Source organism: Ranitomeya imitator, chromosome 6 (assembly GCF_032444005.1).
Source record: "Ranitomeya imitator isolate aRanImi1 chromosome 6, aRanImi1.pri, whole genome shotgun sequence".
NCBI classification, from domain to species: Eukaryota; Metazoa; Chordata; class Amphibia; order Anura; family Dendrobatidae; genus Ranitomeya; species Ranitomeya imitator.
The window spans coordinates 37,045,054-37,072,358 of record NC_091287.1 but is presented as its reverse complement, the minus strand read 5'-3'; the positions used below and the strand labels follow the sequence as shown (position 1 = coordinate 37,072,358).

Here is a 27,305-nt window from a genome sequence, read left to right as displayed (position 1 = left end):
AACAATATCATTTACTGATTTTAAGGTTTATAAAAGGCTGTAAAACATACTTCTGCTATTCAAGCATTGTACTTGGATCAACAGCTCCCCCCAATACAGTATGATGTCCCCACCGCTTCCACACACAGTATGATGGTCCTACAGCTCCCCACACAGTATACTGGACTCCACTGCCCAACACACACAGCATGATGCCCTTACTGCCACCCAACACAATATGATCCAACAAAGCGTTACGGTGTGATGACCCCTACACAGTATAATCCCCCCACCGCAGTATGATCACCAATATCACCCCTCTGCCCGTGTGTTTTGGACACATATATAATAAAAAAAAGTGTCAAAAACACACAGACAGGTACAGGTGTGATTTTTTTAATTATATAAAGAGTTGCTCGAAAGAGTTATGTGGTCTAGCAAAAAGGGTCAAAAACGCTTGAAAAGCGACAATGTCACTCATAAATGTTTTCCAAAATTTAGTGCACATTATGGGAAATAAGAAATGAATATGTGGTGTATTGTTAAAGGGCCCAATTCATTATTGATTATTGGAGCCTTTTGTTTGTCTACTTTTTAGTGTTTTAGTCCGCTTTTTACTTGCGCCAAATTCTTCTTGCGCCTTTTTAAAGTATTTTTTTACAATCATCTATATATATATATATATATATATATATATATATATATATATATATATATATATATATATATATATATATACACACACACATACACACAGAGTACAGACCAATAGTTTGGACACACCTTCTCATTTAAAGACTTTTCTGTACTTTCATGACTATGAAAATTGTAAATTCACACTGAAGGCATCAAAACTATGAATTAACACATGTGGAATTATATACTTAGCAAAAAAGTGTGAAACAACTGAAAATATGTCTTATATTCTAGGTTCTTCAAATTAGCCACCTTTTGCTTTGATGACTGCTTTGCACACTCTTGGCATTCTCTTGATGAGATTCAAGAGGTAGTCACCGGGAATGGTTTTCACTTCACAGGTGTGCCCTGTCAGGTTTAATAAGTGGGATTTCTTGCCTTATAAATGGGGTTGGGACCTGTTGTGATAGGCAATTCAGTATCACAATGGACATAGCGGTCAGAGCACATACAGTGATCTGACAATAACCCAAAATAATAGAACGAGCTCTGAGACGTGGGAACTCTGCAGACCGCAATCCCTAATCCTCTCCAAACAACACTAGAGGCAGCCGTGGATTGCGCCTAACTCTGCCTATGCAACTCGGCACAGCCTGAGAAACTAACTAGCCTGAAGATAGAAAAATAAGCCTACCTTGCCTCAGAGAAATACCCCAAAGGAAAAGGCAGCCCCCCACATATAATGACTGTGAGTTAAGATGAAAAGACAAACGTAGGGATGAAATAGATTCAGCAAAGTGAGGCCCGACTTTCTTAACAGAGCGAGGATAGGAAAGATAACTTTGCGGTCTACACAAAATCCTAAAGAAAACCACGCAAAGGGGGCAAAAAGACCCTCCGTACCGAACTAACGGCACGGAGGTACACCCTTTGCGTCCCAGAGCTTCCAGCAAAACAATTAGACAAGCAGGACAGAAAAAATAGCAAACAAATAGCAAAGAAGAACTTAGCTATGCAGAGCAGCAGGCCACAGGAATGATCCAGGGAAAAACAAGTCCAACACTGGAACATTGACAGGAAGCATGGATCAAAGCATTAGGTGGAGTTAAGTAGAGAAGCACCTAACGACCTCACCAGATCACCTGAGGGAGGAAACTCAGAAGCCGCAGTACCACTTTCCTCCACAAACGGAAGCTCCCAGAGAGAATCAGCCGAAGTACCACTTGTGACCACAGGAGGGAGCTCTGCCACAGAATTCACAACAGGGACCATCAGTTGTGTTGTGCAGAAGTGTGGTGGATACACAGCTGATAGTCCTTTGTAGCCCTTGATGGTTTTTGCCACTGCACTTGGGGACACTTTCAAAGTTTTCCCAATTTTTTGGACTGACTGACCTTCATTTCTTAAAGTAATGATGGCCACTCCTTTTTCTTTACTGCTTTTTTCTTGCCATAATACAGATTCTAACAGTCTATTCAGTAGGACTATCAGCTGTGTATCCACCAGACTTCTGCACAACACAAATGATGGTCCCAACCACATTTATAAGGCAAGAAATCCCACTTATTAAACCTGACAGGGCACACCTGTGAAGTGAAAACCATTGCCGGTGACTACCTCTTGAAGCTCATCAAGAGAATGCCAAGAGTGTGCAAAGCAGTCATCAAAGCAAAAGGTGGCTACTTTGAAGAACCTAGAATATAAGACTTAATTTCAGTTGTTTCACACTTTTTTGTTAAGTATATAATTCCACATGTGTTAATTCATAGTTTTGATGCCTTCAGTGTGAATGTACCATTTTCATAGTCATGAAAATACCGAAAAATCTTTAAATGAGGTGTGTCCAAACTTTTGGTCTGTACTCTGCACTGCATATTGTATATATATATATATATATATATATATATTTTTTTTTTTTTTTTAATTTGCCGTTGTGGCAGGGGTTTTTGCTTTCCAGATGTTTAAGGCTAATTCATTAATTGTGACTTTTACTAAATCATAAAAATGTTTGGGCAAGTCTATTCCGGTCCCCCTTTGGGAGTGATTTTATCTACGCCTTAACATTTTACAGGCACAGTTTCCTCTTTTTTTTTTGCTCTAAAAAGACACAAAAGTAGGTAAAAGACAAAAATAAAGAGCATTTTTTTTATTTCATGAAAAAAAAAACAATGAACAGTGTGCGCCTACTGAAGATCAAAAAAAAAAGAAAAGTGACATAAAAAAAAAAGTTATGGATACGATAAATCTGTCCCCAAGATGCACCAGATGTATCATCCATGGGACCTTTTAATACATTTGGCACATTTTCAGACTGTCTAGTTAACGTTTCTAGACAATACAGTTGTAGTAACTCTGCCCCAGTATATCCGGTGTACGGTGAGAGCTCCTTTCATTCTACTTTTTGTAAAGCAATGTAACTAATATTAGATGATCCCAGTGACGACCATTGACAAGAATATTATCAATTCACCCCAAATGTATATTTTATGCATTTTAGGGGCCTCAGAAGTTGATATGTCTTCACCGGTTCTGTTGCAGTCTCAGAGGTGGCCATAGATCGCTCTGCCTGGAGCGCCGGGGTATTTTCGTTGGGTCTCCGGTTGGTATGGCTTCAACAACAATGACATATTCCACTTACTCATCCCACTGTTCATTGTGCTTTTGGTAGAGCAATGTCTCCAGGGCCACAGCTTTAACATCCAGAGCTCCTGGGGAAGGCCACTGATTGGTGAGGTGTGTGGTTAACTCCTGCCTCGATCTTAAGTCATTATTCTTTAGTACAGTCCTGTGAAGATACAGACAGGGAACTCCTTCATTTTCTATCACAATAGAGGCCAAACAACGAATGGAGGCACGATGGAGGCTCACAAGGGGATGAAGATGAAGAATGGCTGGGATATCACGGCTGGCCGGCATCCCAATGGCCTAACATTCCTATATGTGCACTGCTCAATAAAAGGACAGATCCTCTGTATTGGCGATATCCTCATATTCCTCAAATTTGCATCCTGGATGTATATATAAAGGGGAACTTCTTAAACCCCCAAACCCGGTCCCCCATCACCCAGTTTCTCTAACAGAAGATGACATACAGTACAGACCAAAAGTTTGGACACACCTTCTCATTCAAAGATTTTTCTGTATTTTCAGGACTATGAAAATTGTACATTCACACTGAAGGCATCAAAACTATGAAGTAACACATGTTGAATTATATACTTAACAAAAAAGTGTGAAACAACTGAAAATATGGCTTATATTATAGGTTCTTCAAAGTAGCCACCTTTTGCTTTGATGACTGCTTTGCACACTCTTGGCATTCTCTTGATGAGCTTCAAGAGGTAGTCACCGGGAATGGTCTTCCAACAATCTTGAAGGAGTTCCCAGAGATGCTTAACACCTTAGCACCTGAGAAGGTGTGTCCAAACTTTTGGTCTGTACTGTATATATCAGCATACCTAACAAGATTTCCACACATGACAACGCAGATGCATTTGCTATTCAGTCCACAAACCTTACCAGTCTGGTAATGGCTGATATTGATGCCAAAGGCCCACCAGTAACATTGACTTTGGGGGGGGGGGGCACTTTTCACCTGCATACAAATATTAGACTAATGTACCTATATCTCTATATAATAATAAACTGGGTAGTGTGGTTAATGAATGATGAGATGCTGCTTTTTTTCTGTACAGAGTGAATCAAGTGAATTATTGCCAAGTACTGCCCATACAGGGAGATTGGGGCCCCGTCGGGGATTGCCCTGTTACCCTATGGGCCAGTCCGAGCCTGTCTTTGGCGATTCCACTGCTTTTAAAGAGAAAAAAAAATTATAAAAAAAAAAATAAACTTTCCAAAATGCCTTTAATATAAATCATCTGTGCAAACCTGTGTCGCCGTGGTTACAGACTACAAACAAACCCAGCGTAGTCAGATTCTGCAGTTTATTCTCTCTTTTTTTCTGTCCTTATTTCTTGCTATTGTATTCTCAGAATGTTACATTTAAGGTGGAATTTCAGACAAAAACTTATTGATAAAATGGCAATTTACGCAAATTTAAAGGGGGTCTCCCTGTGGACAATCCTTGCTTACTCAAGGGATCCCTTAATAATATACTTTGCAGACTTTTTTTTATACTTTTTACCTACCGTAAATGTACTTGGAGTTAAAAATCCCTTTTGCTATTGGATTTTTTTTTTAATTTGTACAGTTTGTCTTCTATAGTCCCTGTGTTACACTATCAAATGCTAGGAATGAGTTAACTGAAAATCCATCAGTGAGCTCTTTCTCTTGAGGCCTGCTAAAATTTGTAACTTTTTTTTTTTTTTTTAAGCTCCTTGTAGCCGATTTATTACCACAGACCACATAAACATTGAACCTGCAGTGGAATATAGAGCTTGTAAAAGGCCAAAGGGGTTAAATTTGTAATGAAAACCTATTGCCAAAATGAAGTTTTAGCCCCCAAAACATTCATTTCCATAAAAATGCTGTCCCCAAAAATGAACAAACCCTTTATGTCCCTGATAACCAGTATAACTCCTTTTCTTAAATCAATCTGGGAACGTGCCAACCGGGGAAAATGGTTGGCGATACTCCTGAGCAGAAAGAGCTAGCTAATCCGGGGCACTGCTGATAGGATGCATTGAAAGGAGTTGTCTAAATTATGGGATTCCTACCAAGCCGCACTGATGATAAATCTATATTACAGCCCATTATCTGCTAGATCTGGTTGTTACCATGGTATTGTTCATTTTATCACCGAGAGCGTTTATGGCCGTTTAGGTCCCTTGGAAATTACTTTCTAATTTTTTCAGAAAAGAAGAAAATGAAAACTAAGAGAATATGAAGATATCTGCAACATGAGACATCAGATAAGATCTGGTATAATGATTAGTCAGTTTTAATACATGTTCATTTCATCATCCAATTTATAGTTTTAATCTTGTCTGTGATGATAATAAGACTGCTGAAAAGTTTTCTGGATAGAACAGGAAGAATACGCCTTATAAACAGTGTGAAAATTGATTTCAGTCTAGTTTTATCCATTTTTAAGATCTTTACAAAAAATATATATATAACAGTCGTAATCTTGCAATTTTCACAATGACCACTGAGGCTTCTTTAAACTCATACTTCCAGCCCTTTCAGGAAGAGTTTACAGCAGGCTCCTTATCATCAGAGGGAGGGTCACAATAAAAGGTAACACCTCTATACACATCTCATAACACAGGATCCACCAATGACAATAAACAGCTGACCCTGCTCCCCCTCCCTTCATAATGACCTCTGCACATGCTGATTAGCGGAGGATTCAATACAAAAAAAATAGGATATGGATCCATCCATTGTGACTAATGTACATTTATTATTTCCTGAAACAATAGGAAATTAACATCTAAGAAAAAGCCCCAGTTGTCAATGTAAAAATTGCAAGATTTAGATTTTGAATTTTCAATACAAAGTGTGCTATGCAATAAAAAAGAAAAAACTAGAAAAAAAAATATTGACAAAAAAAACAACAATCCTGATTGAATCAATAGATCTGTTCAGCCATCATCTGAAAATTATCGATGGATATGCCTGCGCATTGCTACTCCTTTCGCATAGCAGAAGTTTAAGAGAATGTGTCAGCAGGTATTTTTTATGTGCCGTAATCTGAGAGCAGCATAACACAGGGCAAGAAATCCTGGTGTCAAGTGATGTGTCACTTACTGAACTGCTTGGTGCAGTTTTGATAGAATCCCTGTTTTCTCTAATGTAGATTGTATAACCCCTCCCATATCTCTGATTGGCAGCTTGCTTACAGTCTACACAGAAAGCTGCCAATCAGTGGTGGAGGCGGGGTTACACAGATCAGCTGGACTACCTGGCACTTGAGATCTAGTCAGGCATTAGTAATCTCCTACTGATAAAACACTGACTATTGAAACTTATGACACGTAGCCCAGCAAGTGACATATCCCTGGAATCAGGCTGTCTTGTTCTATATTATGCTGCTCTTAGATTTCCTTTAAGACATCCATGCTCAAAATCATTTGGATAAAATGTACCACACACATAAATAGCACCTGAAAGGCAACTCTGGTATACTGTATAGGACGGAATTATTTTACAAAACTCCAAAAAAGTTGAGGAAAATGTAATTTTATCCTTACAAATATCTGTGTAAATGGCCATAGCAAACCAATAACACTACAGATCACTAATAGGACAACAATAAGTATCCCGTCTTTAATGCTCTGCGATGTTTATCATGTATTAGCAAAACTGGGAAAAACAACAAACATAAATTGTCTTAAGACACAGTAGTCATTAGGATGCTTCCAGAATATCAATGTACTAATTATGTGGAATTAATATTGCCACATACTGGATGAAGTCCTCCATGATGAAGTCCTCGGAGCATCTCTGTGGGGTGGCAGAGCCTGCCCAGGGTGAACGGGCTGTGGAACCGTGCAATTAATCTACTCTGGATGCAATTTCTCGTTTGGCGATATCTGCTGCCGCAGGCCTCCGTGCTTTGCTTAGTCATCACTGCAATTATTTGATAAATCGCAGTCATGTAATTTCCGACACTTTACAATATTTTCTATTGACATTTTCATTTACTTTTTCTGACGATTCTGCTCACGCGCTTGGAAGATTCAGAAATGGCCGCGAGGTGGGGGGGCGTCATCTTTATAGGATAAGTTAATGAGGGGTAAACTTCTAGAAAAAGGACTGATGTTCTAAACAGAAGAAAGAAATGACCATTTTGGGAATGTTACACTGTGCACTGTAATGTGCCCTTGGAGACGGACTAGAGTCCATTAGTCACACCCATACAAGCAGTTTATGGTGGAAAAAGTCCTCAAAATTGGTGGGTTGTAGGAAGATTTGGATTTCAGGGAAAGAAACGGGGTAGTTCCAAAAATGTTATAAAAAGCTGGAAAAAAAACAAATAAGATTTAATAGTTCATGTTTTCCTACTGTCTACTGTGAAGATCTGTGGTTGTGGTTTGTATTAATCATCTAGGCAGGTTAACGATGCAATTCGTTTTATTTCTTCTGTCCACAGTCATACAGAATCTCCAGGTAGACGGCCACGATGAGATGCTCCCCGTCCTCAAGATCCCAACAAAGAACCGGTAGTTCCACCGTCCACGTACCAGGCGATACTCACAGAAACTTTTGATTAACCCCGGTAGTTCCACCGTCCACGTACCAGGCGATACTCACAGAAACTTTTGATTAACCCAATGCTTTTGTATCTCCAGCCGGTATAGTCTGCAGTCACAGCCTATGCTCCTCCAGACAACGGATAGCACGACCGTAACACATGTATCCAGCTCCAGCCAGCAACAACCCCCACCATTCCCTCATCAGTGTCCTAAATACCCCAAACAGCCCACCCCTGGAATTGAGACCGGCAATCGGGAAACACTTCCCCCCCAAAAAAAAATAATGCTAACTGTGCATTGGTGGAGGTAGAGTATTTTCCTAATACCGAGACCATCACCTGGGACTGCATGTCACCTGGGACCCCTGAGACACTAACGAGTGTAATGGAATGATTGCTTTACCCGATTGCTAATCTTGTGTCTAGCCTTATGCATTCATAACATCCAGCCTGCACGTCTTCCTCTGCTTACTATCACTAAATGGAAACAGCGATTCCTAGTACATAGTAAATCACAGATGGAACTCGTGAAAAAAAATACGACGTCTGAGCCCCAACAGTTGTGTCATCATCATAAACTTCAGATGACTGCGGAGTCAGACTACACACAGGGTTTGTTTGTAGTCTGTAACCCTGGAGACGTATAGGTCTGCATTGTTGCTGCATACACAACAGGCAGAATTTGTTTTTGTTTTTTTAACCAAGGCAGTTTACAAAGTTGCTTTACCTTCTATTGTAGATGCCGAACATGACATACTCTAATAATGAATCCTGCTTTTCAAAGAAATCACAGCAAATCTTTAAAAATGGTGAGAAGACACATTAGATTTACAAAGCTAAAAGTGTGAAAATTGTTGTGCAATTAGCACAAAATAACTGGCTTATAATCCTTGCCCCATGGTTGTTTTGTATTTTAGATACTTTTGCATGGAACTCAACAAGAAAAAATGATTGAGGGAAAGGGCGTGAGCATTAAAATAGGGCTCCATGTAGCCAAATGTTGGCACAAAATTTGGTTTAAAGTAAGCCAACCAATACAAAAAGTGCCAAAATATCCTCAAAATTTATCATCCATCGTGGACTTCTGTAATAATTTTGGTGCGTCGTAGGACCTTCTAGTCTCGGTTTAGGCTGTTTAGATAAGATTAGTACACCTGTCCCATTGATTGAATGGAATTTTTGGCAATACTAGTTTTTGTGTTGCAATGGTTGCCGAAACCAAAACACCAAGATGATGGGAGGTGAAACTATATCGATTTAATGATGATATAATTTTTTAGGGTTCCTTCTTTTATTTCCATAAAATAAAATGAAGTCAGCAGTGGCCCCAGCCTATACTATTGATCTGACAGAGCATATAGAAGCCCATGAGATGTCTGGGACTTCAGTCATTGGGGGTAACTATCGGACAAGGTGAATTATAATACTGCATAACATGTAGGAGCCATAGGATGACCGCATTCACCTTTGGCACACAAAATCAAGGCTGTTAATTCACCTCAATCTGCTTTCAGCAATTCTTTACGTGGGCGAAGCTTTTGTCATACATTCTGTGTAGGAGTTCTCGAAGCATTGTACAATTTTAATTGCGTTTCTTGCAGGGAAATTCAATAAAAATTAGAAAAGATTGGAAAATTCCTTTCTGTATTTCTCCGTGCACTGACAGTCAATGCTTTATTTGACTTTTTTTCCCCTTCTTTTTAAAAGTGGAATTGTGTCTTACACTGAGTCCCTGCTTTCCATCTTTCACTTAGGTGTAGAGGGGTACAACTGGCCCACCAGAGAATCCTTTGTGGATGCCAAAGTTATTCTTAAACGTTAAATCTAACGTCCAGCAGCTGACAAATCACTTGGTCCTACAGGAAAATCTTATGTGAATTACGAGAAGGGGGTCTCGAATCCCATTTTTGAACAAAGCCACTGTCTGATTATAAGCGCTGCTGATCTATTCATGGTCTATAGGACTCAAAAATATAGATGAGAACAGCGTTGATTAGCTCAGATGGTCCCATAGACGTTGAACATAGCAGTAGCAAGGATCCATTAACAAGGGGAATGCGAGATCATGATAAGTGAGGTCCTTCATTTGCATGATCATCAAGGCCATATTTATTATTAGTGGCTTTTTTTTATCTGTCTATGTTTCCTACTGGGAAACAACTTTGGGGTCAGTTGAAGGGTTAAGATCGATGTGAAACAGCTCTGAGGCCAAAAGGACTGAAATGTGACAACTTTTGTTCCCCTTTTGGTTGGGGTTGGAACTTGACCATTGTGGAGCTAGGAGAAGGATCGGAGCAAGTAAACTTTGAGGCCAGTATAAGGGTTGGAGATCAACAACTGGGGGTCTAGTAGAAGGATTAAAGTGAGACAACTTTGAGGCCAATAGAAGGACTTGAGTGAGACAACTTTGGGTCAAGTAGAAGGATTACGGTGAGACAACGTTCAGGCCAGTACAAGGATTGGAGTGAGACAACTTTGGGTCTAGTAGATGGATCACAATGAAACAACTTTCAGGCCAGTAGAACGACTGGAGTGAGACAGTTTTAGGTCAAGTAGAAGGATTACAGTGAGACAACGTTGACACCAGTACAAGGATTGGAGTGAGACAACTTTGGGCCTAGTAGAAGGATTGGAGAGCGACAACTTTGGGACCAGCAGAAGGGCTGGAACCGGAGACTACTGGATGTCATCTATGGCAGATTGGGTACAAAAACCTAGAACAATTAGGACAGACATTAGTTTTTACAGTGATATAGTCCTAAAGGTGGCTGAGGGTCACACAGAACTGCAGGTTGAGCAGAAATGCTATATACTATGTACGGATTGATAGATCAACATGTGCTCCTGTGTGTGGCATATGACATTTCAACTTCTACCTTATAATGTATATACGGCACTCAACATAATAAATACACTGAGGTTTAGTCATTTCAGAAACCGATGATGAAATCACAAGGGAACATAAGGAAACAGATGGCACTCTTCAGATGGAGAAAAGGATGTGATTTGTTTGCAAACCTGATATTCAGTATTACATAAGATGCACAAATGGGAGAACAAAAACAGCCTTGGCAATGTAAGAGACAAGATCCAGGAACTATTAATCACTATATATGGGGAAAAATAGCGGCACATATAGGAGTAACAGAGCCAAGATTCTGAATGCAGGAGGGCCAATTCCTACATCTTGCAGAATGTTTAGAGATATTAGGTTTTCATGTTTGTGGATAAACAGGTCAACAACACTTCTGTGATTGACCACCTTTAAAAACTCATGCTAAAATTAAGACTATGATCATATTTCATTTTACCGACACGTCAGTGGCTCTGTCGGGGCGTACGTCTGAAGCCCTGGAAAAAGGATTTGGGTGTATTCATTCATTGACATGGGCAATGAGGTTTAGGTGCACACCTCGAATAGGCGGAGGAAAATGATGGATGAGACAATACACAGTGACAATCTGCATCAGTACAGACAGTAGCTCTGTCAACGCACACATCTGAATCCAGATTTTCAGGGCTGCAGACATATATCCCCGGAGGAGCCACTGATGGAAAGGCAAAACGTGATGTCAACCCAGGCTTAGATTGAATGGTCGAAAAATATCAACAATGTGTTTTACCATTGTGTCAGCTGACGTTTTAAATATATGTTAAAAGAAAAAAAAAAGAATTTTCCAATTGAAACTTGGGATACATTTTTCCTATCAATATGATTCACTCGATTAAGCCAATGATCCAGCTGAACCGGAGAGTTAATATGTTCTCTGGCTTGCTGAGTGGTACTTAGGAGAACTTTGTACTGATCATTAAATATACTGTCTTCACATGGACATTAGCAGCAATAGACCTAACCAGACTCTACTTGTTTGTATAGAAGCATTATCCAAGCATGCTCTAATCTAAGTAAAGGTCATAGTGAAGGAAGGAGGAGGTGGTGAGCTGTGACATCGCCTATTGTGAATGGTGGATCCAGTGTAATCTACCCTATATAGAGGTGTTATCAGTCCTTGTACAGGAGGAGGAGGAGGTGAGCTGTGACATCACCTATTGTGAATGGTGGATCCTGTGTTATCTACTGTATATAGAGGTGTTATCAGTCATTGTACAGGAGGAGGAGGTGAGTTGTGATATCACCTATTGTGATTGGTGCATCCTGTGCTATCTACTGTATATAGAGGTGTTATCAGTCATTGTACAGGAGGAGGAGGTGAGCTGTGACATCTATTGTGTATGGTGGATCCTGTGTTTTCTACTGTATATAGAGGTGTTATCTGTCATTGTACAGGAGGAGGAGGTGAGCTGTGACATCACCTATTGTGAACGGTGGATCCCGTGGTATCTACTGTATATTGAGGTGTTATCAGTCATTGTACAGGAGGGGGACTGAGACAACACTATGAATGGTGGATCCTGTGAATTTACTGTATATGGAGATGGTATCAATCATTGTACAAGAGGAGGAGGTGAGCTGTGACAACATTTAATGTGATTGGTCTATCCTGTGTTAGTTACTGTATTATTATAGGTGTCCTCATTATAACCCTGTCTGGGATGGTAATCATCCTCAAAATACCCAAAGAAATAGAGTTCTAAGGACTATATACAGTGGGGCAAAAAAGTATTTAGTCAGTCAGCAATAGTGCAAGTTCCACCACTTAAAAAGATGAGAGGCGTCTGTAATTTACATCATAGGTGGACCTCAACTATGGGAGACAAACTGAGAAAAAAAATCCAGAAAATCACATTGTCTGTTTTTTTAACAATTTATTTGCATATTATAGTGGAAAATAAGTATTTGGTCAGAAACAAACAATCAAGATTTCTGGCTCTCACAGACCTGTAACTTCTTCTTTAAGAGTCTCCTCTTTCCTCCACTCATTACCTGTAGTAATGGCACCTGTTTAAACTTGTTATCAGTATAAAAAGACACCTGTGCACACCCTCAAACAGTCTGACTCCAAACTCCACTATGGTGAAGACCAAAGAGCTGTCAAAGGACACCAGAAACAAAATTGTAGCCCTGCACCAGGCTGGGAAGACTGAATCTGCAATAGCCAACCAGCTTGGAGTGAAGAAATCAACAGTGGGAGCAATAATTAGAAAATGGAAGACATACAAGACAACTGATAATCTCCCTCGATCTGGGGCTCCACGCAAAATCCCACCCCATGGGGTCAGATTGATCACAAGAACGGTGAGCAAAAATCCCAGAACCACGCGGGGGGACCTAGTGAATGAACTGCAGAGAGCTGGGACCAATGTAGCAAGGCCTACCATAAGTAACACACTATGCCACCATGGACTCAGATCCTGCAGTGCCAGACGTGTCCCACTGCTTAAGCCAGTACATGTCCGGGCCCGTCTGAAGTTTGCTAGAGAGCATTTGGATGATCCAGAGGAGTTTTGGGAGAATGTCCTATGGTCTGATGAAATCAAACTGGAACTGTATGGTAGAAACACAACTTGTCGTGTTTGAAGGAAAAAGAATACTGAGTTGCATCCATCAAACACCATACCTACTGTAAAGCATGGTGGTGGAAACATCATGCTTTGGGGCTGTTTCTCTGCAAAGGGGCCAGGACGACTGATCCGGGTACATGAAAGAATGAATGGGGCCATGTATCGTGAGATTTTGAGTGAAAACCTCCTTCCATCAGCAAGGGCATTGAAGATGAAACGTGGCTGGGTCTATCAACATGACAATGATCCAAAGCACACCGCCAGGGCAACAAAGGAGTGGCTTCGTAAGAAGCATTTCAAGGTCCTGGAGTGGCCTAGCCAGTCTCCAGATCTCAACCCTATAGAAAACCTTTGGAGGGAGTTGAAAGTCCGTGTTGCCAAGCGAAAAGCCAAAAACATCACTGCTCTAGAGGAGATCTGCATGGAGGAATGGGCCAACATACCAACAACAGTGTGTGGCAACCTTGTGAAGACTTACAGAAAACGTTTGACCTCTGTCATTGCCAACAAAGGATATATTACAAAGTATTGAGATGAAATTTTGTTTCTGACCAAATACTTATTTTCCACCATAATATGCAAATAAATTGTTAAAAAAACAGACAATGTGATTTTCTGGATTTTTTTTTCTCAGTTTGTCTCCCATAGTTGAGGTCTACCTATGATGTAAATTACAGACGCCTCTCATCTTTTTAAGTGGTGGAACTTGCACTATTGCTGACTGACTAAATACTTTTTTGCCCCACTGTACCAAAATGGAAGCAGAGCACCAGAATTTGCAAATGTAACAAATTTTATTAAATATCATAATAATAATCACATCACATTAATAGTAACTCTGTGAGAAAAAAACCAAAAACAAACAAAGAAACAGAAGAAGGAAATAGTGCCAGGCAGCAAAATGCAGGGTAAAAATCCGCACCACAGATAGATATCCCAATATAAACAGCCCCTATCAGGGATACCATGTGTAAAAGCAGCCATGATTAATTAAGTAAAAAAAAGACTTAAGGTTCAAACGTGATATAGGAAAGCCAGGGTAATATAGGCTATAATACACACCAGAATGACTGACTGGTTTGAACCACTAGCATAGCAGGTAAAAAGGGAGGTAAACATAAATATATAATCCTGCTGTACCTGTAGCCATGGCTGGTCTCTAGAGGGTGGGTAGATCCTGCTGCTATGCTGCCAAGCACTTCGACGCGCATTTCACCCGATGAGCTTCGACCTGGACTTCCTGGACTTGTAATTAGTTGTTTTCTTGAGATAGAATTCTGACTAACCCAAAAAAATAAATTAAAAATAAACTCATGATCGGAACCAAGTTCATGTTCTGAGGAGTCTAAGGCCCCCTTCACACATCCATTTTTTTATGTCTGTATGCGGTCTGTGGAGATACGGGGGGGGGGGTGTGTCAGCGAGTGCTCTAATCCACTGGCCCGAGACAGCTTGGACCACTGCTCATCCCACTGAATACCAGCTCTCCTTTTTTCAGTAGGCATAATACTACTCAGACAACACAGGGTAAGAGTAAAACAGTGTGGCAATACTTTACTGAACCACAAAACAGGAAAATAACACATAGCACAGTCCCAGCAAAATAACCAAGATGGCGCAAATGACAGGGTCTCACCCTTCCGTTAACTCGCCAGGATTTGATTAGCTGCAACTTCAGGGCTTCCAGGACCCATTACCCCACCTGTGGCAACCCGCTTTTGGTCGGCACACACAGAGAGGATGTAACGACAAACTTAGGAAGCTCATAGTCCATAGAGGTATGTGGCCAGGTACCCGGAGGGTCCAACCTGGCGTCTTCAAAAGTCTTCATGGAGCCAGGTGACCGATAGGTCCCAATCCTGGCTTCCTCAAACGTATCCATGGGACTCAGGTGACCGTTGGGTTAAAATCCTGGATTCCCTAAACATATCCATTTGTTCAGTTATGTTCAATGGAGCAGATCTATTCTTTCAGCTGGGGCCATCGTCCCCTAAGCGGACATCCTGTAGAATGTCAAATCTGTGTGGTTTTGATGCAGCCATGTTGTCCTGGTTGAGTGTTCCTTTATGCAATCATGGTGTCCTAGCTGTTGTTCTGGCAAGTCACTTGATTCTTCTTGCAGAACAATAAAAATCCCTTTTTATACCCCACACCTGTGGCTCAGATCATAATCCACAAGTCAGGGAGGAGGTGGGATGAGTTTAACTCTCACTGTTTGAGTAATCAATCTGTATAATTCGTCTTTCTCTGTTTTGCAGGTCAACAAACTAGCTAGCCTGGTGCAATGTGTAATCAACATTTTAAACAAAGATCTGTTGTTCAATTACCCCATGTCCCTGTCCTCCAGCGAGAACAGACAATAAGTTACAACAAACAACTCAAAAGTCAATATCCAGACTCATACAAACAATAGTGTGTTTCTAGAACAAGCAAAGAAAAACGCAAATTCAAAAGTCAACATAAAGATAATAGTGTATGTCTCCTGGCCTATTGAAAATATACATCTGGATAATTAAGATTTAATGTTGTTTCGTCACATTGCTTCCTCATCTTAATTAGCCAGATGTGATAGGCGTCCAATAATCCTTCTCCACTTATCGGGGACAGTCCATCCGCATGTCTTTAAGCACAGACACGAATGTAAGAGGTCTCACCTTCATGAGAACGAAGCTTTGTATCATCCAGTTTCCTCAAAGCATATTCCATGTCTTTCTTGCGAATAATCTCCACAAGTAATTGACGAGAACCAACTCATATCCATTGTGTCCACACATGGCGTCCTCCACATCCCATGGTTCCTGGATCAAATCCAACCAAGTGTTGGCGGGCTGGTATTCAATCTGTAGAAGCTGGCACAGCTCCTGTAGCTGCCATTTCTTCTTGTGGTTATACATTCACTCTGGTCCTCTTCCCAAGGCAAAGCTGGTGGGGTTGGACATGGTGGTGTCCAAAACCTGCTGTGTGCCTTACCTATGGTTTGCTGGGTCTGCCTATATGCCTCCCTGGTTGTGGAGTCCTTGTACAATGTCTACGAACACCAGTCCCCAACTGAGTAGTATCCCACCGCTGCCACTAAAATGTGGAGACACTGGGGGGTCAGTGGGTGCTCTAGTTCGCTGGACTGACAACGCATTGACCGGGGTTCATTCCACTAAATTTCCGCTCTCCTTTTTCCATGGGCATAATAGTACTCAGACAACACAGGGTGAGAGTAAAATGGTGTGCAATACTTTATCGAACCACCAAACAGACAATAACATATAGAACATCCCAGCAAAATACCCAAGATGGTGAAAATTACAGATTCTCATCTTTCCGCTGACTTGCTGGGATTAGAGAAGCTGCAACTTTGTGGCTTCCAGAACTGACCACCTCACCTGTGACACCCTGCTTTTGGAAGGCATCCACAGAGAGGAGGTACTAGCTTAGGAAGCTGACAGTCCATTGAGGTACATGGCCAGGTGACCGGAGACTCATAGCTTCTCCGAATGTCTCCATGGAGCCATGTGACCGGTGGATCCCAATCCTGGCTTCCCCAAACGTATCAATGTGTTCAGTAATGGTTTATGGAACAGATCTGTATTCTTGCAGCTGGGGCCATGGTCACATAAGATCCTGTAGAATGTCAAATCTGTGTAACTCTTGATGGAGCCATGTTGTCCTGGTAGAGTGTTCTCTAATGGAGTCATGGTGTCCTGGCTGTTGTTCTGGCAAGTTACTTGATTCTTCTTGCATAACGATAGAAATCCCTTTTTATACCCACATATGTGGCTCAGATCATCATCCATCGGTCAGGAGATAGGTGGGATGAGTTTAACTCTCATCGTTCAAGTATTTAATCAATCTGCATAGTTCGTTCTTCTCGGTTTTGCAGGTCAACAACCTAGCTAGCGTAGTACCAATGTGTAATCAACATATTAACAAACATGTATTATTAGGTTACCCAATGTCCCTCACCTCCATAGAGGATAACAGACAATAAGGCTGGTTTCACATTTGCGTTTTTTGCCGCTGCGTTTTAGCGCAAAAAAACGCATGCGTTTTTTTCCCTATACTTAACATGAAAAACGCATGCGTTTTTTTGCATGCGTTTTGCCGCCACATGCGTCTTTTCTATGCATGCGTTTTGTTGCAGAAATGCAACATGTAGTAATTTCTAGCGGCTTTTTTTGCGGCAAAAAAACCTATTGCTGTCTATGTAAACGCATGCGTTTTTAAGCACATGCATTTGCATGCGTTTTTAAATGCATGCTTTTTAATAGAAAAACACAAGAATACACACTGATAAGCCAACCCCCAACCCTAACCCTAAGGGATCCTAACCCTAAGGGTCCCTTAGGGTTAGGATCCCTTAGGGTTAGGGTCCCTTAGGGTTAGGATCCCTTAGGGTTAGGATCCCTTAGGGTTAGGATCCCTTAGGGTTAGGGTCCCTAGGGTTACTAGGGATCCTAACCCTAACCCTAGCTATTTCTGTTTATATCTTTTTATTCTTCTTTCTTTTTATTTTTTATATAGCGCTAACATATTCCGCAGCGCTTTACAGGTTGCACACATTATCATCACTGTCCCCGATGGGGCTCACAATCTAGAATCCCTATCAGTATGTCTTTGAAATGTGGGAGGAAACCGGAGTGCCCGGAGGAAACCCACGCAAACACGGAGAGAACATACAAACTCTTTGCAGATGTTGTCCTGGGTGGGATTAGAACCCAGGACCCCAGCGCTGCAAGGCTGCTGTGCTAACCACTGCGCCACCGTGCTGCCCATAGTGGGTTCTTGTTGATTTTGATGATTGGCAGCTGTCACACACTTCTCATCATGCGTTTCAAAAATGCAAACGCAGGAAAAAACGCATGTAAATGCGTCAAACCGCCGCGTTTGTATTAAAACATGCAAAAACGCATGCGTCTAAAAAACGCAGCGTTTAAACACGTTTACATGAATTTTTTCACCAAATGCGTTTGCGTTTAAAACGCTGCGTTTTTAAACGCAAATGTGAAACCAGCCTAAGTTACAACAAACATCAACTCAAAAGTCAATATCTAGGCTCACATGAACAATAGTCTGTGTTTCTTTACCAAAGACAAACACATAAATTCAACAGTCAACATAAAGATAACAGCGTATGTCTCCTGGCCTACTTAACAAGACATTTGGATAATTAAGATTAAATGCTGTGTCGTCACATGGTCTGTTTTTTAAGGATCGCAAATATGGACATGCACACACCCATTGTATTTAAATGGTGGTACGCACATGTCAGGATTTTCACATGGACAGTGTGTCCTTGTGAAAAAAAAAAAAAAAGGACGTCTTCAGGTTTAACACAGCATGGACAAAATGCGTGCTCCGCAGGACAAGTTGTTCTTTTGAAAGACACCATTGGTTTTAACATATCGGGTACTGGAAAATTGCAAAAATAGTGCAATTCCACAGTTGCTTTTTTTTTTTTACCATGCTCACTAAATGCTAAAACGGACCTGCCACTATGATTCTCCAGGTCATTTTGAATTCATAGACACCAAACATGTCTAGGTTCTTTTTTACTTAAATAATCCAAACTTTAGTAAAAAAAAAATTTAAAAAAATGGTGCCATTTTCCGAGACCTGTAGTGTCTCCATTTTTTGCGATTTGGTGTCTGGGTGAGCGCCGAGATGACGTTTTTATTGATACCATGATGGTGTAGATACGATCTTTTGATTGCCAGTTATTGCATTTTATTACGACAAAAAAAATGTAATTCTGGTGTTTCAATTATTTTTCTCGTTACGTCGTTTACTGATCAGTTTACTTCTTTTTTTTTATATTGAATCGGGCGATTCTGAACACGGTGATACCAAATATGTGTATGTTTGAATTTTTTTTATTGTTTTATTTTGAATGGGACGAAAGGGGGGTGATTTTAATTTTTCTATATCTTTATTTTTTTAATATTTTTAAAAACATTTGTTTTCTTTTTGCATGCTTCAATAGTCTCCATGGGAGAACAGAAACTGCAGTTGTCTGATCGGTTCTGCTACATACAGGCGATGATCAGGTTGCCTGTATATAGCAGAAATGCTCACTTGCTATGAGGGCCGAGCACTGGGCAGCACTCATAGCAATCTGGTTATGACAATCAAAGATCTGTTGCAGATCTCTGGTTGACATGCCAACTCATCAGTGATCCGCGATCATGTGACTGTGTCACCGATGGGCAGGATTTATGGCATGCGTACAGGAAGCAAGAGTTAAATGTAGCTAACAGAGATTGACAGCGGCATTAAATAGGTTCACAGTCGCGGGTGGATCGAGATTCCACCCATGGCTGTTAGAGCCACATGTCAGCTGTTCAAAACAGCTGACATGCTGGGAAAGATGTGGCTCAGCGCCAAAGACCACATCAAAGAGAGGGATTCCGACGTGGGCGTACTATTATGCCCAATGTCAGAAAGGGGTTAATACATAAAACTCTTTAATTTCTATGCTGCATTTAATTCCATACATGTCGCACTGACAGCACATGGACACGGACAGCACACGGATGTCACACTGATTTCACCAGTACTGTTTTTTCCAGTACAGGAATCCCCAGGACGTGTGAGGAAGGCCTAAGGTTGCGTTCCCCTTTAATAAGAAATAGGAAAGCCAATTATCAACAAGGCATGTAACCTGTAATAGCCAGAGATCTTTTCCCGGTCATTCAGAATATAGAACCGTTGAATTATTTTTCAGCAGCAGAGTTATTCTGCTCAATATTTTAACAAGAGGGAATTGTTAGTCATCTCTTTGATGTCTATAGACAGAACGCTAATGGTTTTAGGAGACGATAGTAATTAGCATTTTCTACTCATCACAAGAGGCTGATGTTCCTGTCAGGATCGCTACTCTCCAACTTTCCACCTCTCGTCTTGAAGGGCTTTGACAACTCCTAGATACTTCACGACTGAGAAACTCCTTTAGTTCACGGCAACAGAAGCTGAAATTTAGAGTTTTAATTTACTGAGGTGAAGAGAGTTGAAGAAGTAGACAAACTCCTCTCTTGCCGATAAGTGGCCTCATTTCTCAAAGAGGCAGTACGACAGCCTTATTATTTCCCTAGAGCTTCAGGAAGTTCAGTCTGAGCTGGCGACACAGCTTTTTCTCAATAGCTGAAATCATAAAGCTAAAATACAAAAGGTGATATTCTGTCACAACCACAACCAAGGATAGGGTGTATATAGAAGTCCTGTGGACACATAGCAAAGGTCCGAATCGGGCCCTAGCTGACATGATAATCCATCGGATTCACACGATCACATGATGAGGGTCATATGAGGGTGAGACTGGAGTGATCTCTACCTAACCATTTACATGTGTTGGCAGACATGCAACAGATACAGACTTATTTGTGTGCAGGAGGAGTTTACACTTTTCTGACAGGAGATGGCGATGTTGTTACTGTTATATGCCAAGTTGATTGTAATGCATATACTTGTTATACTTTGGTTTGACTTTCTCTCTGGTAAAAGGTCTTTTAGAATTTCTGTTATGCTGTATTAAGAAGCTGATGCATGTACCTTATGTTCTGTGTAGATAAAAGTTGAATTACCCCATATAATCTACTCTCACAAGTTTCTTCTGTGACCAAACTACGCAACAGGTTATGGGCCCAGCATAGAAGACAAAAAGGACTTGGTGAATGCAAAAGAATACTTCAGAGCAATTCTCTCCAACAAAAAGTAAGACAAGTAAGGCTTCTTTCACACTTCAGTTGTTTGGCGTCAGTCACAACCGACAGAGTGACGGATTGACGGATCCGTCACAATTGTTGAGAAAACGGTTCTAACGGATCCATTTTTTTGACGGATCCGTTACTTGGGGGTTTTCTGGGAAAAGTATCTACTTTTTGGAGCATGCGCAATTGAAAAAACGGATTGGGGCGACGGATCCGCCGAAATGACGGTTGCGACGGATCCGTCGCCCATTCTATGGAATGGCGGACGCGACGGATCTGTCGCGATCCGCCATTTCGGCGTTGACAAAAAACATTTCAATGTCCGTCTATGTCCAGAAAACGTCCGCCAAATTTCGACGGATACGTCGCATGGCGGATGGAACGGACGACCATCCGTCACAATCCGTCGCTAATGCAAGTCTATGGGAAAATAACGGATCCGTCAAAAAAAATTGACGGATCCGTTATTTGAGGAAAATGGCGGTTTTAGACTGACGCCAAACAACTGAAGTGTGAAAGAGGCCTAAGTTAAAAATGAGCAGCACTTCAGAGCCGAGACCCACAGTAGCTAAGCTGAACAATGAGAACTATCAGTTATGGAAATTCAAAGTAGAGATGTTATTGTCTAAAAATGATTTATGGGAGTAATCACTACAGACAGACCCAATGATAATAATCAGACATGGGATAAGAAAAACAGACAAGCAAGAGCTACTGTCAGCTTATTAGTGGGGGATGATCAGTTAATCCTCATAAAGAATGAGAATACAGCAAAGGGAATGTGGGAAGCATTGTGAAAGCCACATGAAAGATCCAGCTTAAATCAAACTATTCCTGCTCAAACAACTTTACAAGATGAGATTAAGTGCAAGGAAAGATATGCAGGAGCACAAACTCCATGATGGAGGTGGTAACACAGCTGAGAACAGTTGGTGAAGATATTAAAGGGAACCTGTCACCCAGTTTTTTCAGATTGAGATATAAATACTGTTAAATAGGGCCTGCGCTGTGCGTTACTATAGTGTATGTAGTGTACCCTGATTCCCCACCTACGCTGCGCAATACATTACCAAAGTCGCCGTTTTCACCTGTCAATCAGGCTTGTCTGGTCAGGTGGGCGTGTTCACAGCGCTGTTTCTTCCTCAGCTTTACGTTGGTGGCGTAGTGGTGTCCGCACGTTGAGGTGACTAATCCACTGTGGGCACGTGAACAAGGAGCGCGCGATCTGCGCTATCACCCCCTGTCATCGGTGGGGGCGGCCATCTTCCTGGGGCCGCGCGTGCGCAGATGTAGTGCTCTGCTGCACGGGGCTTCAGGAAAATGGCCGCGGGATGCCGCGCGTGCGCACAAGAGATCGCGGCGGCCATTTTCCCAAAGCCGAGATGCAAACTCGGCTTTGGGAAAATGGCCGCCGCGATCTCTTGTGCGCACGCGCGGCATCCCGCGGCCATTTTCCTGAAGCCCCGTGCAGCAGAGCACTCCATCTGCGCACGCGCGGCCCCAGGAAGATGGCCGCCCCCACCGATGACAGGGGGTGATAGCGCAGATCGCGCGCTCCTTGTTCACGTGCCCACAGTGGATTAGTCACCTCAACGTGCGGACACCACTACGCCACCAACGTAAAGTTGAGGAAGAAACAGCGCTGTGAACACGCCCACCTGACCAGACCAGCCTGATTGACAGGTGAAAACGGCGACTTTGGTAATGTATTGCGCAGCGTAGGTGGGGAATCAGGGTACACTACATACACTATAGTAACGCACAGTGCAGGCCCTATTTAACAGTATTTATATCTCAATCTGAAAAAACGGGGTGACAGGTTCCCTTTAAGGAAAGCCATATAGCAGCAATATTATTGTGCAGTTTACCAGATTCATACACTGCTCTGATAAATGCAATAAATGCACTAGAGACAAGACCTGAAGCAGGCATTACACTAGAGTTTGTAAAGACCACACTTATAGAGGAATATCATAGAAGGAAAGAGCAAACGATTCCACTGAAAGGGATAGTGAAAATGCTCTTAAAGCGACAGACAAGAAGCCCCATAATACAGAGACAAGAGAATGTTTCAGATGTAAGAAAAAGGGACATTTAAAGAAAGACTGCACTGATAGCAGATATTTTCATAAAGGCATTGAATGCTGAAAGACATCAGAGACTGTTGAAGAAATTAGGCTTAACTGAATAAGTCCTTACTGTTGAGAAAGGGTGTTGGCAGATATGCAACAGATACACTTATTTGTGTGCAGGAGGAGTTTACACTTTGACAGTAGATGGCGATGTTGTTACTGTTATATGCTTAGTTGAATGTAATGCATATACTTGTTGTACTTTGGTTTCACCTTCTCTCTGGTAAAAGGTCCTTTAGACTTCCTGTTATGCTGTATTAAGAAGCTGATGCATGTACCTCATGTTCTGTGTAGATAAAAGTTGAATTACCCCATATAATCTACTCTCACAAGTTTCTTCTGTGACCAAACTATGCAACAACATGGATGTTCCCCACAGCATCTAGGAGTTAAACTGCTGTCATGAGAGCTAAATGCAATTCGTGGGTGTCTGCAGTGTTAAATAGCCTGCACCTGTCAGGTAGGGGGCAGGATCAGCACATATGCCTGCTTCAAATTTCTCCAAACTTCATATAGTGAAAATGGGTGGGGGCAAGGGTGTTTGACAACAGGCCCCATATATGCAACTGCATGCTCTGCCTCCACTGGCAGCATGTCACTGGGTTAGTTTATGAAGGTATGATCAGTGGGGGTCTTCCCTCTGAAAACTACATGAATGTGCACAAAGAAGGGACTGCAGTGCTTGATACACCACTGTGATCACTTCAGAGACTGTGTCGGGTTCTGTGGCTTAGACCACTTTAGGTGTTTGGGCTACGTTACAGGACAAGCCCCATGAATAGCTACGCCTCTGTGTCTGGAAAACCGGTGAAGGAGTGCAAGTAATGTAATGCATTCGAGAATACGGATTGCAATTCTGGAGTATGAACACAGTGACTCCACCAGCAGAATAGTGAATACTACTCTAGAGTATACAGGATGTAAGTCAGGATCAGAACAGGATAAGTAAAGTGATATATTTGCAATTCCCAAAAAGTAGGGAGGCTTTGTAAAATATTATGAAAACAAGAATGCAATGATTTTGAATGCTCTTATAGCCATTTTTAGTCACAACATAGGACACAGATCAGAAGGTGAAAGTTGGACATTTTTTCCATTTCAGTTGAAAAAAGTAATTTAGAAATTGATGGCAGCAAAACATGTTGAGACAGGGTTAACAAAAGGCTGGAAAAATAAGTGGTACTAATGAAAAACAGCTGGGGGTCAATCATTAACTAATTCAAGAGAGTGGATAAAAAAAGCACGTTGGAGAAGCACAGTCTCTCAGAAGCAAAGATGGTCAGAGGTCACTGATATGTGAACATCTGCATCTAAAAATTGTGAAACAATTTCATCAAAAATATTTCTCAACATAAAATTGCAAAAACTTTGAATATCCACCATCTACAATACATAATACCATCAAAAGATTCAGAAATTATGGAGAAATCCTTGTGCACAAGGGACAAGACCAGAGGTCAACACTGGAGGCTCTATGAACCGTAAGGTGGCACTGCATTAAAAACAGGCATGGTTTGATCACTGCATAAGCTCAAGAATATTTTCAGAAATCATTGTCATGCAATCCACAAATGCAAGCATGCAAACAAGAAGCTGAATATCAAAAGAATCCAGAAAGGCTGTTATCTTCTCTGGGCCAAAACTAATAATGGATCTAGCTGGAGGGTGTGGCTTACTAATGGCGGGAAAAGACGCACGCCTGACGAGCTCCTGAAAGACCAAGGATTTGTTACACCTATGACAGCTCTAAATTTCCCAATTCAACTCAACCATGTTCATGAGTAAGAATACATCGGGGGCTTATCTACAGCATTACAGAATGCTGTAGATAAGCCCCTGATGTTTGTGGGCTTAGCTCATCTTCGATTTTGGGGGTGACAGGTTCCCTTTAAATATCCAGATTTTAGACTCTAAGATAGACACTGAATGCAGATTCATCTTTCTCAAGATATTTACGGTTAATAAAACCTTTGTCTTTGCTAACAATTACTTTCCTAATTCAGATCAGGGGACATTCGGTGTGAACGTGCTACAGACTCTGGACGAGTTTGCAGGGAGGTCCTGTATCATCAATATTCCCTTGAATCCCACAACTGACTCTTCTATGGGTAGGTAGTCTGTTCCCTTTTCGTCAGTTCGCAAGTAAAAAAAAAAAGCTAGAACAGTCTGGCAACAGTCTCAGATGAATCCACCAAATGCCTTCTCAAACAACAGCCTCCAACCACCATCTATTAACCATGCAGAATGAGCTGGCTCTGACAATGAGTGGTAGCCAGGGACCAGATTATATAGGAGAGGGGAGTGGCTAACAGTGAACAGCTGAGAGCCTTAATGCAGGAAAGCATCCAGAAGCTTTCAAATAAGCAGATTAACCCCTGCACTGTTTAATATGGAGGTGAAGTGCTTGCAAACAGTGCAGGAGTAGGACAAATCACACGCTTTGGTCTTCTGACACTTCTCTGTTGTAGTAAAGCCATGACAGAAACCCTTACAGTGCTTTTGACTTCCCTAGCCTCTCTGGAGATCTTAAATAAAACTAAACCCTCTAAAATCACCAAAGCTGCAATATCAGAAACACAAATTCTCCAAATATTAGATAAATAATATTGATGTATATGTGATAAGATCCATAAAGATTATTTTGAATATGGTAATAAGTGGCTCTCCCTTCACTTCACCCCCGACTCTTCTTTTCACATATTATGTCCATTAATTCTCCATCCAAGGGTTTAGTCCACTGCCCCTCGGACATCTTAGAAGAATTTAGGTTATATTACTCATCTCGCTATCATTTAAACGGAGACAACACTTCAGGAGAATATAAGTCCAAAAACATTACGTAATATCTGAACTCCTTTGCGCCCCATTCCTTGGACGAAATCACAATCTCAAGTTCTAGATAAAGACTTGGCCCAATCCCAACTTTTTTGAAATTTGTTGCTACCATGAACTTCTAAATAAGTTTTTTTCTTTTAATTAAATGGAAAAATGTCCAACATTCAACTTCTCATTGTATGTTCTGTGATGAATAGAATAAGAAATTTCCAACTCATTGCATTGTTTATTTTACTTTTACACAGTGTCCCAACTTTTTTGGAATTGGCATCGTAGATGTAAAAAGATGTTCAAAGGTAACGCTATATGTTATTGCAGGCCAAATTCTTCATTGGGCTAGATAGAAGCCGTTATTAAGCACTTCTGATAATTAGATGCTCACAGTCATGAGACTTTCCATCCGGTTGTTGATTATCATAATTATGCCTCTTTATAATTTTCTCATAGAAAAAGGAAAATATCGTGCTCTGGCACAGACAATTGCTCAGCGTGAGTCTATGAAATGAGAGATGATTCATTGGCCTAAGGTCTTGGTGAGATAGCTCACATGCACGGAATAAAACTTTTTTTTTTTTTAAATGCTAGAGAAGTAGTAACACAAGGCATTAAAGTTAAGGTCAGTATTGGATCTTTTAAGTGGATGAAGCTGTAGGATTCTGTGACAGAGCTACAAAACTCCGCCAGTGACATAAGGGTAAATTTACTAAGACTATTAGAAATCCCCCCTGGTGATAGATAATTTTCCCAAGGATTTGATAATATTCTACTACCACTAGAGGGCGCTCAAGAGCTTACTGTATACAGCTTACACATTGAACTCAATAATAACACAGTATGCAGTAAGCGCTCCCTACTGGTGGTGTAAAGATGTATTTAAAATTACCTAACTCCAAAATTTTGGCGCTATTTTGAAAAACCCCAATGCTATTGAAGTGTGGACTGTGTATGAAAGTGAAGCATAAGAAAATAATATTGTGATGTGTTTCTCAAAAAGTCAAATTATTCACTGTATATTCCAATTAGTCCCTCAATTGATGTTGTCCTACAGGACTTGAAGGGGTTGTCCACACCTTACTGATCCTAATACAGAGGCCAACTTGTTCTAAAAATAATAACACTCAGAGCTAAGTGTTTCTGTTACTCACATGTCCTGGATTCAGAGCCCATTCTCTTTGGCCAGGTTCCTCTGCTCTTCTACATGTCTGGTTGCTCTGATATGGGTATACTGTGACGTTTGGTGGAGCAGCTTAGTATACATTTTTTGCAAAAAACGTATCAACCAAATACCCTGTTTTTAACATCTTTTTACTAGCACTTGCGGATTACTGTGATTTTTTTTAAACTGAGTGTTTTTGGTCCTACTATGCTCGTTTATGTCTGGTTGTTGGTTGCCATTTTGCCAGG

General features: G+C 41.1%; 1 protein-coding gene across 2 annotated transcripts in view; it reads right to left on the bottom strand.

Moving 5' to 3' along the window:
* RUNDC3B (RUN domain containing 3B) overlaps positions 1-27,305 on the bottom strand; it is a 150,661-nt gene that overhangs the window by 13,711 nt on the left and 109,645 nt on the right. The window contains exon 9 of one of the 2 annotated variants that reach the window (XM_069729459.1): positions 3,254-3,400. The exons of the other annotated variant lie outside the window; for it this stretch is intronic. Within the exon in view, the coding sequence (XP_069585560.1) occupies positions 3,254-3,400 (147 nt within the window). The remainder of the gene's footprint in view (positions 1-3,253; positions 3,401-27,305) is intronic. 2 annotated transcript variants of the gene reach the window in all.